At 42.8% G+C, this 16,685-nt stretch overlaps 1 protein-coding gene across 3 annotated transcripts in view; it reads left to right on the forward strand.

Moving 5' to 3' along the window:
* The window catches only part of KLHL29 (kelch like family member 29), a 607,456-nt gene that overhangs the window by 522,832 nt on the left and 67,939 nt on the right, over positions 1 to 16,685 (forward strand). For all 3 annotated transcript variants that reach the window (XM_074991331.1, XM_074991330.1, XM_074991329.1), the window contains 2 exons: positions 1,946 to 2,145; positions 12,622 to 12,881. In XM_074991331.1, the coding sequence (XP_074847432.1) occupies positions 1,946 to 2,145; positions 12,622 to 12,881 (460 nt within the window). The remainder of the gene's footprint in view (positions 1 to 1,945; positions 2,146 to 12,621; positions 12,882 to 16,685) is intronic.

Here is a 16,685-nt window from a genome sequence, read left to right on the forward strand (position 1 = left end):
TCAGCAAGTACCCACAAAAAAAAAAAAGCAAAAAAAAAAGCACTCCTTGAAACCCTTGTGTAACTGAGAGGCATAGAAAAGTGACAGGATGGAACTCAAATTTACAAATTCCCCCAAGTTGCTTTGGGTACTTTTGTATAGGTATTTGAGGGGAGAGACAAGAGAATCAGAGTGTGAATATCTACAAAGGAAGAAAATCTGGCTTTGTGTCCTTTGTCCTCTGGCTCCAGGGCTGGAAGGGGACATCTAACTATGAGCATCCCTGTAGCCTTGAACATGTGGGCTCCCAAGCAGTTGCTGGAAGTGATTCTTGTACTTAAAGCTGGCCCTGGTCAGTGCATAGTAATGTGATTGTTTTCTCTGAAGAGTTTGGTGGTCTATATTATGTACATAGGTGCTAATCGTACAGTGGTTTTCATGGGAACTGTAGCAGTGATGGCGTGAGCAGATTTTGATTGTCGGGCCAGTAGGAGAAATTTTTGTTTCTGTAAGAAGATGCTGAATGGCTCTAACCATTAAAGGAGTTTATTTTCTTACTTTAACAGATTTTCCCCCCATGCTTGACGTTATCAAATTTATAATCATTTTTGTCTTGCAGGTATTACCCGTCCTTAGTGTTGCAGCTACACCAGCCAACCATGCATTAGGAACTGGGCCCTTATTTTAATATATGACCATTATTTTTGTCCCAGACTTTCACAAGCACTAATGCACACTTCAAATGCAGGCGATATTTTGATCCCCAAATTGTTTAGCACTTTATGCAGGAAAAATCGTAGGCCACAGTCATGAAACTCCTAGAGGATGGCTGCTGGCTTCCTGTGGCAGAGCTGGTTGTTGTCTTCCTATCCCCTCCCTTCTGTGCTCTAACCATTTCGTCTGTCTATCTTGTCTTGTATTCAGTTTTCAAAGCAATGCCATGAAGGTCTTCCTTTTTAGTGCCTAAAAGGGAACAATATGTTTTTTAGAACAAAAGCATATACCAGTTGAAACTCTCTAACCCGGAACTCTCTCATCTGGCAACATACATGATCCAGCATGATTTTAGTTAGCCGGATGACCACTTATCAAGGGTGTGGCCACGTTTCCTGTGGTCCCATTAAGTTTGCTTGCAGCCACCAGTCCTGGCTCTCAGTGTTCTGTGCTGTTATTTAGCTGTAATTTACCTGGAAATATTTTTTTAAGAGCCCAGTAAGCAGTGGATGTGTTGGTAATGCTTCCAGACAATATTGACCTTTCATGATGCAGCAATTTCTCTCATTCAGCACTGGTCAGTTCCCGAGGGTGCCAGATTAGAGAGGTTCAACCTGTATTTATATATTCCTATTACATTAACATTCACTGAGAAGTCAAGACAAAAAAAAAAGTTTTTTAAAATCTTACTATTATTGTGAATGATATAAAAGTTCCTTAAATAGATCCTTAAATGTACATGACATTTAAAATATCATTCCATATGCTGGATGGGGGTATGTTCTCGAAAAATTGGGTGACCTTTTATCTTGAAATTTAGGAGTGTTTTTGCCTTACTATGTTATGTTATGTACAAAAGATGTGATATTAACTTTGAATGTTAAAATGTATTGTTTCCCTTTGAAAGCTAATCCTGGTCCTCATTCTCATTAATATTGGCTCATTCTTTTTTTCTTTCTTTCTTTCTTTCTTTCTTTCTTTCTTTATTCCTTTTTTTTTGCAACCTTTTTTGCATGAAAATGCAGAGTAGCAATAAACTGATTTTTTTGTGAAACTTGCTTTAAGACTCTTCTCTTTCAGATCCAGTTAAAGTCTTTAAGTTCAGGTTTTGTTTAAATATAAAACTCTTCAATTCCTTAAAAATATGAAGAAAGTTAATTAATCAATTTTCTAGCCCTCACTAATTGGTAAACAACAACAAAAGGGGGATGGCATAATGTCCTGTAAGAATGTCATTCTCTGTTGTTACCAGGTCACCGCGAGACAGTAGCAGAGGCGGGGAGAAGCTGGAATTGGCCATGTCAAACCTCACAGCAGATGTCCTGGAATTACTACTGGAGTTTGTTTATACAGGTTCTTTGATCATAGATTCTGCTAACGCAAAAACTCTTCTGGAGGCAGCCAGCAAATTCCAGTTTCATACATTCTGTAAAGTCTGTGTTTCGTTTCTAGGTAAGTGTCATCTCCGTTCCATCTTGTAACCTTTTAGGGCCTTAGGACTTTTATTTTTTTAATCTCATAGCTCTGCTAGGAAATACTAGATTAAATGTTATTTGAAACACAATAGGCCTACATTTGTTTGGACAGAGAATGAACTTAAAATGTTCCCACTGTTGCAGCATTAAACTGATTTTCAGTCAGTAAAATTCTTTATTCAGCTGGAAAAAAGTCTAGCTGCATGCGCATCTTGGATAGATTTTTTTGTTGTAGATATCAGTGTCCCATTTAATTTGACAGAGATTGTACTATATGCAGACAATGAGTGCTAAAATGCATGTACATATTCCATTCATTACAGTAGACTATAGAAAATCATGTTGGTTCAGTTTGTTAGAATAGTAGGTACGTGGTATGGACTCTGCATTTAGGGTCAGAGTCTTCCATTTTCCTACATTCCTGAAAAACAGACTCTAAGGAAGGGCTTGGCAACCCTGGCATGTGTGCCAAGAGTGGCATGCTAGCCAATTTTCTTCGACACGTGAGGTGGGATCTCAGCCCTGGCCCTCCTTCCCCACGGAGCTGGGAGCTTGCTCAAAGCCATGCTGCCTGTGGATTAACAAAAGACCAGCTAATGCTACCGACCACCTCCTAAACGATGGAGCTCTGCATCTTTGATTGATTAATGAAGCTGTCGTAAATAGGATTGTTAGTGACTTTAAAAAGTATCACTGTCACTCAAATGGTACATAGCGGTCAAAAGGTCAAATTTTGGCACTCTTCCTCCAAAAGGTGGCTGACCCCTGCTCTAAGGGTTAGGTGGAGAACCCTTGTGGCTGCTGAAGTAATAGTCCCAGCACTATCTAATGGCTTGTAAATGAAATCCATCTTAACCGCAGCAGGTAGAATGGTCACACTTTTTTATTAAAGTTCCATTAATAAATGTTTAATAGATTTTACGGTCAAGGGTTATATGCTGATACAGAGTCACAACAGAAAAATAAGTTACTTATAACCATTCTAACAGCTTTTATTGCTATGCCCATAACTACCTATAACACAAGGTACTAATTTCTGTAGCATGCTTATAAGATCTGTTAATGTTTTGCTAACCCTGAATAAATGATTTGTAAATGGAATCTTATTAATATCAAGTTTGACTCAGATATTGTGTTGCTTTCAAAACACACTGAATCCAGACGTTTTTTTCATGTTCTTGTTCTCTCCTTCCCTAAAACATACCTCTGAACTCTTCTTCATTGCAAGGCATGTTTTTCCTTTTGAAACCAAAACTTACCTCTCTCGCACATGAGGCTGGAGTCGTCCTGAGAGTGTGTCATTGTAAAGTGACATCAGGATTACAAGATCTGGAAGAAGAGCATTTAGAAAATATTATACTTGTTCAAAAATCAAAATCTAACCTGGGGTTTGGTTCATCACCATGTTACTGCCCCAGCCTATGCTAGTAGAAATGTTGACTGCAGGGGGACTACATGTGCATAAACCTGGAGCAATGCAGTACTGAATCAGGCCATTCTTTCAAACTCCCTCTTTCAATAACTTTTGTTCGAAATTGTTTAAAAATGTGGAATTCCTGTTTCAATTCAATGTGCCCTGATAGGTTTTCAACTGTCTCTTTTAGTCCCAATATGAATCTTGAATGTAGGCTCTTGCAGACATTGCTTTTCTACTGTGCCATTTAAATGAATGTATCTTACAGATTTCAATGAACAGTAGGTGCAGTTAAGTACATTGTCACTGAAGACTCAGCCGCAAAAACAAAATAAATTTATTTCACTTAAATCAGTGTGGGATTTCCCTTTTCCAATATTTAATATTTGAATTCAATGAACCATGTTATGATATGAACTAAGAGATCTGGCTGTAACTTGTAATGATATATGGAGTCACCAGAGTTTTGTACCTTCAATTGGAGAATTCATAGAATTTGTTTAGAGAATTAATTTATAGCTTTGACTGAATTGAGCTTAAGAGACAGCAGAGACTTTGCTGTGTAAATGTTTACTTACAGTATTTTGTTGTGGCCAATCAAATATAACACAAAATAGCTTTTCCAATGTTCCAGTAGGATTCACTAAGCTAGATACTAGTTACTTCCCTCCAAATGTGTTGGAGAGGGAAATGGACCCAATCAACAGTCACACTTAACTGTTCACTGCCATAGAATCATAGAATACTAGAACTGGGAGGGACCTTGAGAGTCATATAGATCATCTCTGGCAGATGTTTGTCAACCTTATGTTTAATATCTCCAATAATGGGGATTCCACAGCTTTCCTAAGCAAGTTATTCAAGTGCTTAACCACTCTGACAATTAGGAAGTATTTCTAATATGTACCCAAAACCTACCTTGCTGCAATTTAAGCCAATTGTTTCTTGTCCGATCATTAGAAATAAAGGAAAATATTGTTTTCTTCCTCCTCCTTGTAACAACCTTTTAGATACTTGAAAGCTGTTATCAGGTCCCCCCACAATCTTCTTTTTTCCAAACTAAACAAACCCAGTTCTTTCAGTCTTCCATCATATATCATGTTTTCTAGACTTTTAATAATTTTTGTTGCTCTTCTTTGGAAATTCTCCAATTTGTCTACATTTTTCCTGAAATGTGTCACCCAGAACTGGACACAGTACTCCAGTTGAGGCCTAATCAGCACGGAGAAGAGCTGAAGAAGTACTTCTTGTGTCATGCTTACAACACGCCATGGCTATTTCCAGCTTCTTTCTCTCTTTCTGTTCTACACTTAGCATTCTTCTTTTGTCAACAGCATAAGCAATGACAACAAATTCCAGTTATGTTCTGACTGATGCAGCAAAGCATGCAAGTTATGGTAGGTTCCAGATGATGGTTGTCTAGATGTTAGTAAACTGGTGAGAAATGGCATGGAATAGCCAAGACGTTTTCTTTTCTTCCACCATATTTATGCCTTCAGGGTTGCTATTTTCTAGTGGATCTTTATTCTCTAAAGACTTGCATCAAAACAACCACATTATGGCACATAAGCTCTTTCTTGGTACACAAACAGATACCAGTAGTAGAGTCAAAGATTTTGACATAATTCAAACCATGTGTGGTAAGTTCAACAAGCAAATCAGTTTAACTCTTCGGCTCTTTTCTTCTAACTCTTCAGGTTCTCTTTGATGCCCTGTTGAATACATAGGGAATTTTGGGTTCAGGAATGTCAGACCACTCAGCCCATGAGGAGGAGACTGAAGCACCAGGTGGATTGACATTGGTAAAGCGAGCCCTCACAGGGGCTTTGAGATCTCTTAGAGGATGAATTACATCCAGCAGATTTACAAATATAACCAGATAATGTGCCACTCAATGGCTGTGTGTGACTGAGCAAGGATAGACTCCCATTAACAAAATGCATCAGTCTGTAGCCGAGAGGTGTGTTTGTTTGTGCTGATTTTATTAATGCCTACCTCATATGTTCCATCCTCCCTAATTAAAAAAACAATATCCAGCACAAACAGATGGGCTCTGGCACTGATTACTGAACTCTTTTACATGGGTACTGCAGTTCTGCCAAGCAATCTTTCATGCATACTACCCATCTCAGCCTATATCCCTGTTCATGCATCCACCCTATGCCCACATACTTTGGATAAAAGATGGGCTTTGCAGCATGCCTGGAAGGTTAACAAATATAGACTCTGGCAGAGCAACATAAGGAACCAGTTCCAAAATCAAAGAGCATAAAAAGAGAATGCCTACCAGCTCAAGTTCCTCTGTTGATCTCAGCTGCAACAGTCTAGCAAGGGTAGGCAGATGATCTTGCAGTTAACCTGGTCTCAGACCATTTAGCAATTCATAGGTTAAAATTGGCATCCTTAAATTCCACCCATAAATCTGTTGGCAGCCATCCTGGAGCACTGGTACAAAGCACTCTCTGCTTAACAATTGAATAATGTAGGGGTGGTGGGATGGGATCCCCCCATGATGCAATGTGGGACTATTGGACCACTCTGCCCCCTTAACTCTCTCTGGCCTGGGCTGTCTCTCACAGTGCCTTGCTAGCAACCAGCAGCAAACCCCTCCAGGTGCTGATATTGCTCAGGACAACATCTCATGGAACCCCTGACCCCAGCTAGATTTCATGAATGCTCCCAGAGTCACTCACGAATTACACAGAAAAAGGCACCAAAGCCATATCCCTCCAGCTCCCAGTACTCTGCATGAGCAGTATACCATCTATTTTATTAATTGATTCACCATTTCATCAACAGAAAGGGGATGTACACAGCCCTTGCAAAACCTGAGCAGATTAGCCACACTTCACCAAAACTAACTGGTAAAAATAAACAATGAAACAAATGTATTGATTGTAAACATGGATTTTAAGTTATATTAACTGAGAGGCAAAAGGTCAGAGTGGTTGCCGAAAGAAAAGAAACTCAGACTAAACTCTCAACCCTATTAGTCTGGGTAACAACTAGATCAAACAGTTTTTCTCGCCCCCCTGGATATTCACTCTTGAAATTTGGGACAGCCCCTCAGTTGGAACCTTATAGAATCATAGAATCTGAGGGCTGGAAGAGACCTCAGGAGGTCATCTATCCCAGCTCCTTCTCAAGGAAGGACCAACCAACTAAATCATCCCAGCCAGGACTTTTTCAAGCCAGGACTTAAAAACCTCTAGGATGGAGATTCTGCCACATCTCTAGGTAACACATTTCAGTGCTTCCCCACCCACGTAGTGAATAGTTTTTCCTAAAATCCAACTTCGAACTCCCCCACTGTAACTTGAGACCGTTGCTCCTTGTTCTGCCATCCATCACTGCTTAGAACAGCTCCTCTCTGTCTTATTTAGAACCCTCTTTCAGGAAGTTGAAGGCTACTATCAAATCACCACTCATTTTTCTCTTCTGCAAACTAAACCAGCCCAAATTGCTCAGCCTCTCCTCATAGGTCATGTGATCCAGCCCCCTACTCATTTTGGTTGCCCTCTGCTGGAGCCTCTCGAATGCATCCACATCCTTTTTATACTGGAGGCCCAGAACTGGATGCAATACTCCAGATCTGATCTCACCAGTGCTGAATAGAGGGGAATAATAACTTCTCTAGATCGGCTGGAAATGCTCCACCTAATGCACCTGAGTGTGCATTAGCCTTCTGGGTTACGAGGACACACTGTTGACTCATATCTAGCTTCTCATCCATTGTAATACCAAGATGCTTTTCTGCTACACTGCTATGTAGCCAGTCAGTCCCCAGCCTGTAGCAGTGTTTGGGATTCTTCCGTCCCAAGTGCAGAATTCTTCACTTGTCCTTGTTGAACTTCATCAGATTTCTTTTGACCCAATCCTCCAATTTGTCTGTCATTTTGGATCCTATACCTACCCTCCTGTCCCTACCCTCCCTACCCTGCACCTAGCTTACTGTCATCTGCAAATTTGCTGAGGGTGCAATCCATCCCCTCATCCAAGTCATTAATAAAAATGTTGAACAATACCATCCCTAGAAACAATCCTTGGGGCACTCCACTTGAAAATGACTGCCTGCCAGACATTGAGCTGTTCATCACTACCCATTGGGCCCAACCCTCTAGCCAGCTTTCTATCCACCTTACAGTCCATTTATCCTATCCATACTTCCTTAACTTGTTGGCAAGAATGTTTTGGGAGACTGTATCAAAAATTTTGCTAAAGTCAAAGTATATCACATCAATTGACTTTCCCATGTCCACAGAGCCAGTTACCTCATCATAGCAGCTAATCAGCTTGGTCAGGTATGACGTACCCACGATGCATCTATGTTGACTATTCCTGATCACTTTCCCCTCTTCCAACTGCTTCAAAACTGGATTCCTTGAGGATCCCCCCCTTGATTTTTCTAAGCAATGAGGTAAAGCTGACCGGTCTATTGTTCCCTGGATTGTCCTTTCTGTTTAAAGATGGGCTCTATATTTGCCTTTTTCCAGTCATTGTGGACTTCTCCCGATCTCCACAAGTTTTCAAAGATAAATAGCTAGAGGCTCTGCAATGACATTTGCCAACTTCTTTAGTACCCATGGATGCATTAAATCCAGACCCAGGGATTTGTGTATGTCTAGCTTTTCTAAATAACTCTTAACCTGTTCTTTCCCCATGGAGAGCTGCGCATCTCCTTCACATAGTGCAGTAGTCTGGGAGGTGACCTTGTCTGTGAAAACAGGCAAAAAAGCATTTGAGTACTTCAGCTCTTCCCACATCATATGGCACAAGGTTACCTCCCTCCTCGAGAAAGGACCCCACACCCTCCCTCATAAGCCTCTTATTGTTAACATGCCTATCAAAATCTTTCTACTTACCCTTCACGTTTCTTGCTAGCTGCAATTCCAGCTGTGCTTTCCCCTTCCTGATTATTCCCCTACATTCTTGAGCGGTATATTTATATTCCTCCTTAGCTGTCTGTCCAAGTTCCAAATTCATATAAGCTTCCTCTTTGTGTTTAAGCTCTCCAAGGATTTCCCTGGTAAACCATGCTGGTTGTCTACCCTATTTGCTTTTTCTTTCCGCGCATCGGGATGTCCAGTTCCTATGCATTCATTGTCATCTTTAAAATACTGCCAGTTCTCCTGGACTCCTTTTCCCTTCATTTTAGCATCCCAGGGGATCCTGCCCATAAGTCCTCTGAGGGAGTCAATGTCTGCTCTTCTGAAGTCCAGAGTGTGTATTTTGCTGCTCGACTTTCTTCCTTTTGTCAGGATCCTGAAATCTACCATCCCATGATCACTGCAGCCAAGTTTGCCACCCACATGTACTTCTCTTAGTTCATCTCTGTGAGCAGCAGGTCAAGCGGCCGATGGCCCCTGGACAGTTCCTTCAGCAGTTGTACCAGGAAGTTATCCCCAACATTCTCCAAAAACTTCCCTCAGGTTTGTTAGTGTCCTGTCTGCTTGCAGAGTAGGTGGGTGCAGAAGAAAAGCCACAGGTGGGCCCCTGTGTTTTACACCCTACATCCAAGTGCTTGATGAATAAATGTTCAGACATGTCTGGGGGCATTTCTGAGTCTCCAGACAAAGTTGAGCAATTGCCCTGGTGTAGACTCATGCAGGTGAGACACTACAGTGTAGCTCCCTTGTTGGACAAGGCTGGTGATGTCTATCCAAATAGTGCCCACCTGGGTGTTGGTTGCCTCCCTTGTCCTTGTCTCTGTAGAGCTAGCATTGGAGCACCTTCCAAATCCACAGCATATTTTGGTGGCAATTATGCAGCACATTCTCATAACTTCATATTCATTAATGACACACATGTACACAGAGAAATGATTTTCAGTAGATCATAACTTTTTTGCTGATACATGGCATATTAATATGCAATGTCACACTTATATACAGATGAAGAGTACAGGGGGGTACAAGGTGCTTCCCCAAGGTATAGAATGAAGTATAATTCAACCCTAGTCTTGAGGTGAAAGAGGCCTGGGTAACTGTAGCAATGGCTCCATCAGAAGGAAAATAGTGAACTCTCTTATTCAAATATAGGTGGAACAAAGTGTTCTCCGGTCTTTCTTTGTTGTCTAGGCACCCAGAGGTACCTCAAGATCTAATTAGACACCTATATAATGAATTACTGACACAAGTAGTCAGTGCACCCTTTTGGTTTAATGTTGATGAGATAATTTTTGCCAGCTGCTTCTCCTAGGCTACTAACATTATTTCAGTCTGACCCCAGCTGAACTTTATCTCGCCTGCTCACGTTCCAGCTCTTGTTTCAGAAGGGCACTGTGTCCTTTGTTCTGCTGCACCAGCCATGTTAGAATTTATGAAGTGTCATCAGCCTGTTGAATATATTGCAGCCCACATCTCTTCACAAACCTACTTGATGTCCTTATGTCCATATGCAAAAGGATAATGAAATAGAGCCTGTGGCATCCCATAGAAAGGTATCGCAGGGCAGAGAAGCAATTGTCCACACTACCCTCTAGCCCTTCTCAAAAGGGAAGACTGGATCACTCAGAAACCTCTCTCTGTATCTCCAGGGGATTAAAGATAGGTAAAATACCAGGGTCAGAGCTAGAAAAATCAGTAAAATGCTTGATCCTCATCCACCATTTAAAGAAGATCAGCAGCAGCCAAGGTGGTTTTCCCATACACAAGTCTGATGCCTTCTAAACAGGAATATGAGAACCAAAACCACACTTGCAAAGGTGTTGAAGCAGGGTGTCTGCTTGTTCCGCCAGATGTTTTCCATTGCACAGAATGAAAGGTGTGTATAGGGCTATGACCTGGGTGGTCTGACTGGGGCATTTCTTCTAAAAATTAAGAGATTGATGTGACTCCAGTGGCAGATTTACCTTTTGACTTTAGCGTTTTGCAAGTACTGGTGGTGATAAGAATTTAGGATTCTGTCACCTGTTTACTTTATCTACCTAATTTTAAACATAGATACATGGGCTTCGCTGCCCATTAAAGTTAATCAAGATGAAGTAAGGTGTGAGTTTCATTCTGAGAATCAATTGCTGATTAAATCCATGTGTGTACACTCTAGTTCGAGTGCTGCAATCTTAAAACATGTGTAATATTTTTTGTAGCCCAGCAAGGAAGGCAGAGGCTTGGAGCCCAGGGTCTAGTCTAATTAGGAACATTTTCACAGCTATTTTCAGTCCCACAGACTGGGTCATGCAAACCCATGTTCTGGGATACAGGTTGCTGGCAAGGGGAGGGGCAGGAGTTTTTTGCAGGGTAGATATACCCATTGAGGCTTTCTGCCTTGAATCTTAATAAAATGTTTTCTTTAATGGCTTGACTGGGAAAGCTGAGACCCAAGAACCCGTTAGTTCCTCTTGCACAGATTTCCTATTGATGTTTTTCTTCATGGTAACTGAAAGCAAAAGGACAGCAAAGTGTACAGCTTAGCTTGTCCCTAATACAATACAGTGAACCCTTGAAATGCATGATTTGAGTTGTGCTTAACTGGCATTAATGCGAGTTAAGTGTAACTCAAAATCCTACTCCCCCCCAGCACTGGATCAACCACCGTGCGGCCCTGGTTCAAGCCCCCCACAGCCTGCCTCACCACCCACGGCCCTGGTTCAACCCCTTTCCTGCCAGCCCCAGTTCAAACCCCCCTGCGGCCCAGCTCCAGCTCACCACCCCCCAAATGCAGCTCTGGCTCGCCACCCCTGCCCTGGTTCAACCCCCCACCCCATGCCCTGGCTCAGGCTCACCAACCCTATCCTGGTTCAGACCCCCTGTGTGAAGCTCTGGCTCAAACCCCTGCCCCAGTTCAAACTCCCCCGCCCGGTTCAAACCCCCTGCAGCCTGGTTCTCACTCACCACCCCCATGTGCATCTCTAGCTCACAACCCCTGCTCAGCAGCCTGGCTCACCCCCCTCCACCCCACAATTCAAACCCCCTTTGGCCCAGCTCACCACTCCTGTGCATGGGTCTGGCTCAATCCCCTGCCCTGGTTCAAACTCCCCCGTGTGGCTCTGGCTCAACTCCACTCCTCCACACCCTCCCTGCAGCCTTAAAACCCCTACCCTCCTCCCACTGCCAGGCTTAACTCTCCCCAGCTGCCCCCCCTGCACAACTCCAGGACGTACCCTTCAAAAGGAGCTCCAGATGCTTCCCCAGCCACCCCCGCCAAATTATGCAAAAGTCAAGTTACATGAAGGTGCGTGGGAACACACCCCTCATGTAACTCAAGGGACTGCTGTACTACACATGGTACAGTTACTTCTGTTTGCTGGGAAACAGGTAATGCTGTCTCCTCTGTGCATGATTTGCTTTGAAACACCACTACACAATGTTTAACAAAAAACATTTGGATAATCTGTGTTTTGCATAAGGAATGTCATCACATTCTACAGTAACAAAGTTCCTGTGCGGAATTTTTGTATTATTGTTTGGAGTAGCTTAGTTGCTAAGCAGGACATAAATCAAGTGCAGCATCCTCAAAAACATCCTCAGAGCAATTTCTGTTTATTCTTAAAGAACCTGTATTAGAATTTACTTCTTTGCTGTTTACTTAAAGGAGTATGGCAGGTATAGACTTAGGGGGGTGGAGGGATAGCTGAGTGGCTTGAGCATTAGCCTGCTGAACTTAAGGTTGTGAGCTTAACCCTTGAGGCAGCCATTTAGGGATCTGGAGCAAAATAGAACAGCAGGGGAAGAATGTTTGGTCCTCCCAAGAGAGCAGGGGACTGGACTCCATGACCTCCCTAAGTCCCTTCCAGCTCTATAGCACATATGTTGCTATAAGTGGTCTCACTACTTTATTCCTACATGAGCATGCTCTCTGTCTCTCTCACACATACGCATACACAGGAACACCAAGCCCAGCTCAAGATTTAAAGATGCAGATCTACAAAAGCTGCATTGGGTATACTTTTTTTCATTTAACGGTGACTGATTGGAATAACCCAGGGTCTAGTCAGAGTGAACCAATGTTATTTATATTCATAACAGCTATTTTCTCGTGTTATCAGTGAGATAATACCATTTTCGTTCATTTCACTTCTGCTTTATTTGCTCCTTTTAGAAAAACAATTGACTGCTAGCAACTGCTTAGGAATATTAGCCATGGCTGAAGCCATGCAATGCAGTGAGCTATACAACATGGCCAAAGCATATGCCCTGCAAATTTTCCCAGAGGTGGCCAATCAAGAGGAGATCCTTAATATCTCAAAAGATGACTTCATTTCCTACATGTCCAATGACAGCCTGAACACCAAAGCAGAAGAGCTGGTGTATGAAACAGTGATAAAATGGATTAAGAAGGATGCTGCGCTCAGAGCTCAGGTAAAATGAATCTGAGAAATCACTCTTTCCACCATTCTCATAAATACCTTTTTTAAAATTGAAACTATCCCTGTGCAATTTTAAATGTAAAATGAATAAAAGATGGGACTGTGGAGGTAAAAAGAGAGCAAGCAAATCCAGGTTATGCACGAATTGTATCCCACTGCAGAATCTGATCCTCTTAGTCAATTGTTTAGAATTTAAAAGCTTCTCATTTGCTATACATATGTTACAAACATAGCATCTTGGGCTTGTGCACTGCAGACTCGGTCAGAGATAAACCTTGAAGGTTTTAATTGTATGATACGTTCCCTCAGAAAAGGGATACATTTTTTGGTAAGGGATGCACGTTCAGTAGCAGTAGATAGAAAGCAAAAATCCTCAGTAAATCACAACTTATTTTTGTGCTGAATGCTAATGGCATGACCAACTTATAAGTACACTATGCATAAAAATTATACCGTACTTTCACTAGATATTCAGATACCCACTTTGGTAGTGTATAAATATTTATTAGGGTAAGCTTGTCTGCACCATTTGTCTGAGTTATGCAGTTGCTCTTAACTTGTGAAGTTAAATGTATTGCCTTGCCTACCACTATCTTCAGGTAAGTGTTATAAATAGTGACTGGTTTGAGGCCCATAAAGGTAGAACATTGTCCTTGAGGCGGATGAATTATGATGGTGACAATTACAAACCTGACATTCTCCTTAAGTGTAACTAAATAAAATTTGCAGTTAGTTGATCTTGGCCGTGAGCTGAGGTAATAAGGGGATGTCTGAGTACCTCAAATGAGCATTGTTTGGAACCCCAAACTTAGTACGTGGTCAGAGTGTTCCCCTCTTGCAGATGCGTTTCATCTAGGCTTGACCAAAAGGGAAAATGTTTCCCCTGTATTATTGCCGCTTTTCCAGTATTCTGCTGAGCTTTTGTTTGTGGAGCATTGCAGTGGGAAGACCAAATCAGGCACTTGGCCATTTCAGGCTATCAGGGTCTGGGCTCTAGGCCATCACCCCTGGTGGTTAGAAGAATGGTAGAGAACAGATACCAAGAGCCAAAGCTAGATACAGAGTCAAGAACAGGCTGAGAGTGGTGCTGGACAGGCCCTGGGTCAGAACTGGGGTCAGAAGCCATAGACAAGCCAAATCTGGATCATACTTGGAGTCTGGATGCAGGTCAAAGATCACGTTAGGAGTCAGTCAAAAGTTCTGGGGTCAGGAGGCAGGGTAGAGCTGAAGCAGGTCAGGAACAGGGCTGGAGTGAGGCATGAATAAGATACAGACCAGGGTAATGTGCCCTGCAACAAGGCTCAAGAAAGGCTGGAGCAGCAGGACAGTGAGCAGGCTGGAAACCAACACTGCACAGCAGCAGGGAAGTTCTTACCCAAGTGACCCAGGCAGTGAGAGTGAAATGCCTTTGTCTAGAGGTCATCTGGCCTGGGCCTGCCCATGGATAGGCTGCTGCAGCACATCTTATGATGATCAGTGCTACCTTAAATCTTTTCCGTCCATATGCAAATTTTCCCATCCATGTGCAGAATAAATTTTATGTGCACCAAGGCAAGTGTGAATGTGCACCACCAGCAGAAACAAAAAAACCTAGAGGTGGGCACTTAGCTAATCAACTGGACTGTGTTTGAATCTTCCCTGAGTGGCTGCACAAGCACACAGCTCTCAGGGATCCCTGGTGATAAGTCACAGCAGGCTCTCCTGCAAGGATCAGCCATTTTAGCTAAGTGAGTGATCTTGGTCTGGCTACTGTTTGCCTCTCCCTACAGCCTCAGCTGATCCCGCTGTATTTCATCAAAGAAATGCCACCATGATTTCATCCGTTTTAGGATATGTCTACACCAGAGCTGGAGGTGTCAATTCTAATCAACCTAGCAAGTTACAAATAGAAGTGTAACTGGAGCAGTGGGATGAGCTAGCCACGCAAATCTGATCCCATTTGAGAGCACAGTTATACAGTAAACTGCCTCCTGGCTGGCTCTTGGTTCCCAGCTCCCCTGGGCTTGCAGGTGCCAGGAAACAGACCAGTCCATCATGGCTGGTCAGTTTCCTGGTTCCCAGAGTGGGAAGGAACTTGGAACCAGGGAGCATCTCCCCACTGCTTGTGGGACTCAGGACTGGTCAGTTTCCTAGTTCTGCCAGTGCAGAGCAGCCGGGAACCAGGCTGCCTCTTGGTTCCCAGCTCTCCTTGGCTTTGGGGGACTGGAAACAGACCAGCGCATCAGGGCTGGTCAGTTTCCTGACTGCTTCTCCCTGCCTGCCTCCAGTGGTCCAGCTGTCATCCTGACAGCCATGCAGCTGGAGGAAAGGAGGGGGAAGGCTTTTAGTAAACTATTCCAGAATAGCTTGTTCCAAAATAACACTGATGTGCAGGCATGGGGGCTCTAATCTGCTATAGGCTTTATTGTGTGTGGGCACACTATTTCAGAATAAGTTTTGCTTATTTTGGGGCTTCCTGGTAGTGTGGACATGCTATTTTGGAATAATAAGTCCAGAATAACCTATTCCGGAATAACTGTTCCCCATCTGTAAAATCTGTAATAGAAATTCCCTATGTCAGAGGGCTGTTGTGAGAATAAACTCGTTGTCTGTGCCTACACTAGAGAGCATTTTTGTCTAGCATTTTGTTGAAAAACCCTCGGCATTCCCAAAGCATTGTGCCAACAGTAAATCAACAGAATACGTTACTTCTGTCAACAGCATTCTGATGCTCCCCCGTGAGATAGAATGTCTCTGTTGACAGAAAATTGGTCTGGACATTCTGGGGGACCCTCTGTTGACAGACAGGGCTTCCAGGACACTGGGCAGACCTTTCTGCTGAAGTTTTCGTTGGCCATTTTGTCAAGAGCACAGATGACAATCCAGCCACTCTCTGTCGACAGAGTGGATCACTCTTTCAATCCGCTTGGCAGTCAGATATCTTCCAACAGAAACCTGTCGACAGATCACTCTAATGTAGTCATAGCCATTGAAGACAGAGGTATTCCGTTCCAAACATAGATGTGCAGCCACAGGAGACTCATCCGATGGCAATACAGTTCCTGAGGTCAGTCTGTCTGTAGAGAGTTCCCTCAAAACTTCTTCCCTCTTTAAAGGGATAATGTAAAGGAGACTGAGGGAAACCTCATAAAGTTTTCTGCCCATGTGGTCACCTCTTAGGCTTCTCCGCTTGAGGGGATTGTCTGTCCGGGCCATATATATTGGGTTGATTGTCATCACAAAGCTTTTGTACAATGCTGTTGATTGACTGAAACGTGCCCCTTTCCATCTCCCACTCGCCTGGGGAAATGAGTAGTGTTAGAGTGTGTTTTTCCACTTGTTTAAAGTTTGATGGAGACAGTCAGTGCTGACCAGTTGCTTTACTGAAACAGAACTTAATGGAAATTCTGGGATTATCCTCAAGGGCAGTAGTGGAAAAAAACTTGCAGAATAAATCTGTTTGTCTGTCACAAAGGGTGTCAGTCACCGTGCAACCGAGGTCATGTTTTCAAGATCGCTGCCTCCTGCTGTGCTGATGTTATGAATTTGAGTTTTTTAAGTGATAGTTTTTGTTTCCCCTCTCACTGCTGCCACTATCACCTCCACCTCCTCTTCTTTCACTTTCACTTTCAAGTTGCAGCCATTGGGGTTAGGGTTTGGTTTGGTTTTGATTTTTCGAGCTGCCTTACTTTCTCTCCTGCTTCTGAAAAGCTTTTGTGGTTTATGGTGGCAACTTTGTTTGTTTCTCCAAATTTCTCACTTTGTTGTTTGATTTCATATGTTTTTCTCTCAATTTTTGTATGGATCTATAGGGAAA

The sequence above is a fragment of the Carettochelys insculpta genome, chromosome 3 (genome assembly GCF_033958435.1).
Source record: "Carettochelys insculpta isolate YL-2023 chromosome 3, ASM3395843v1, whole genome shotgun sequence".
NCBI classification, from domain to species: Eukaryota; Metazoa; Chordata; order Testudines; family Carettochelyidae; genus Carettochelys; species Carettochelys insculpta.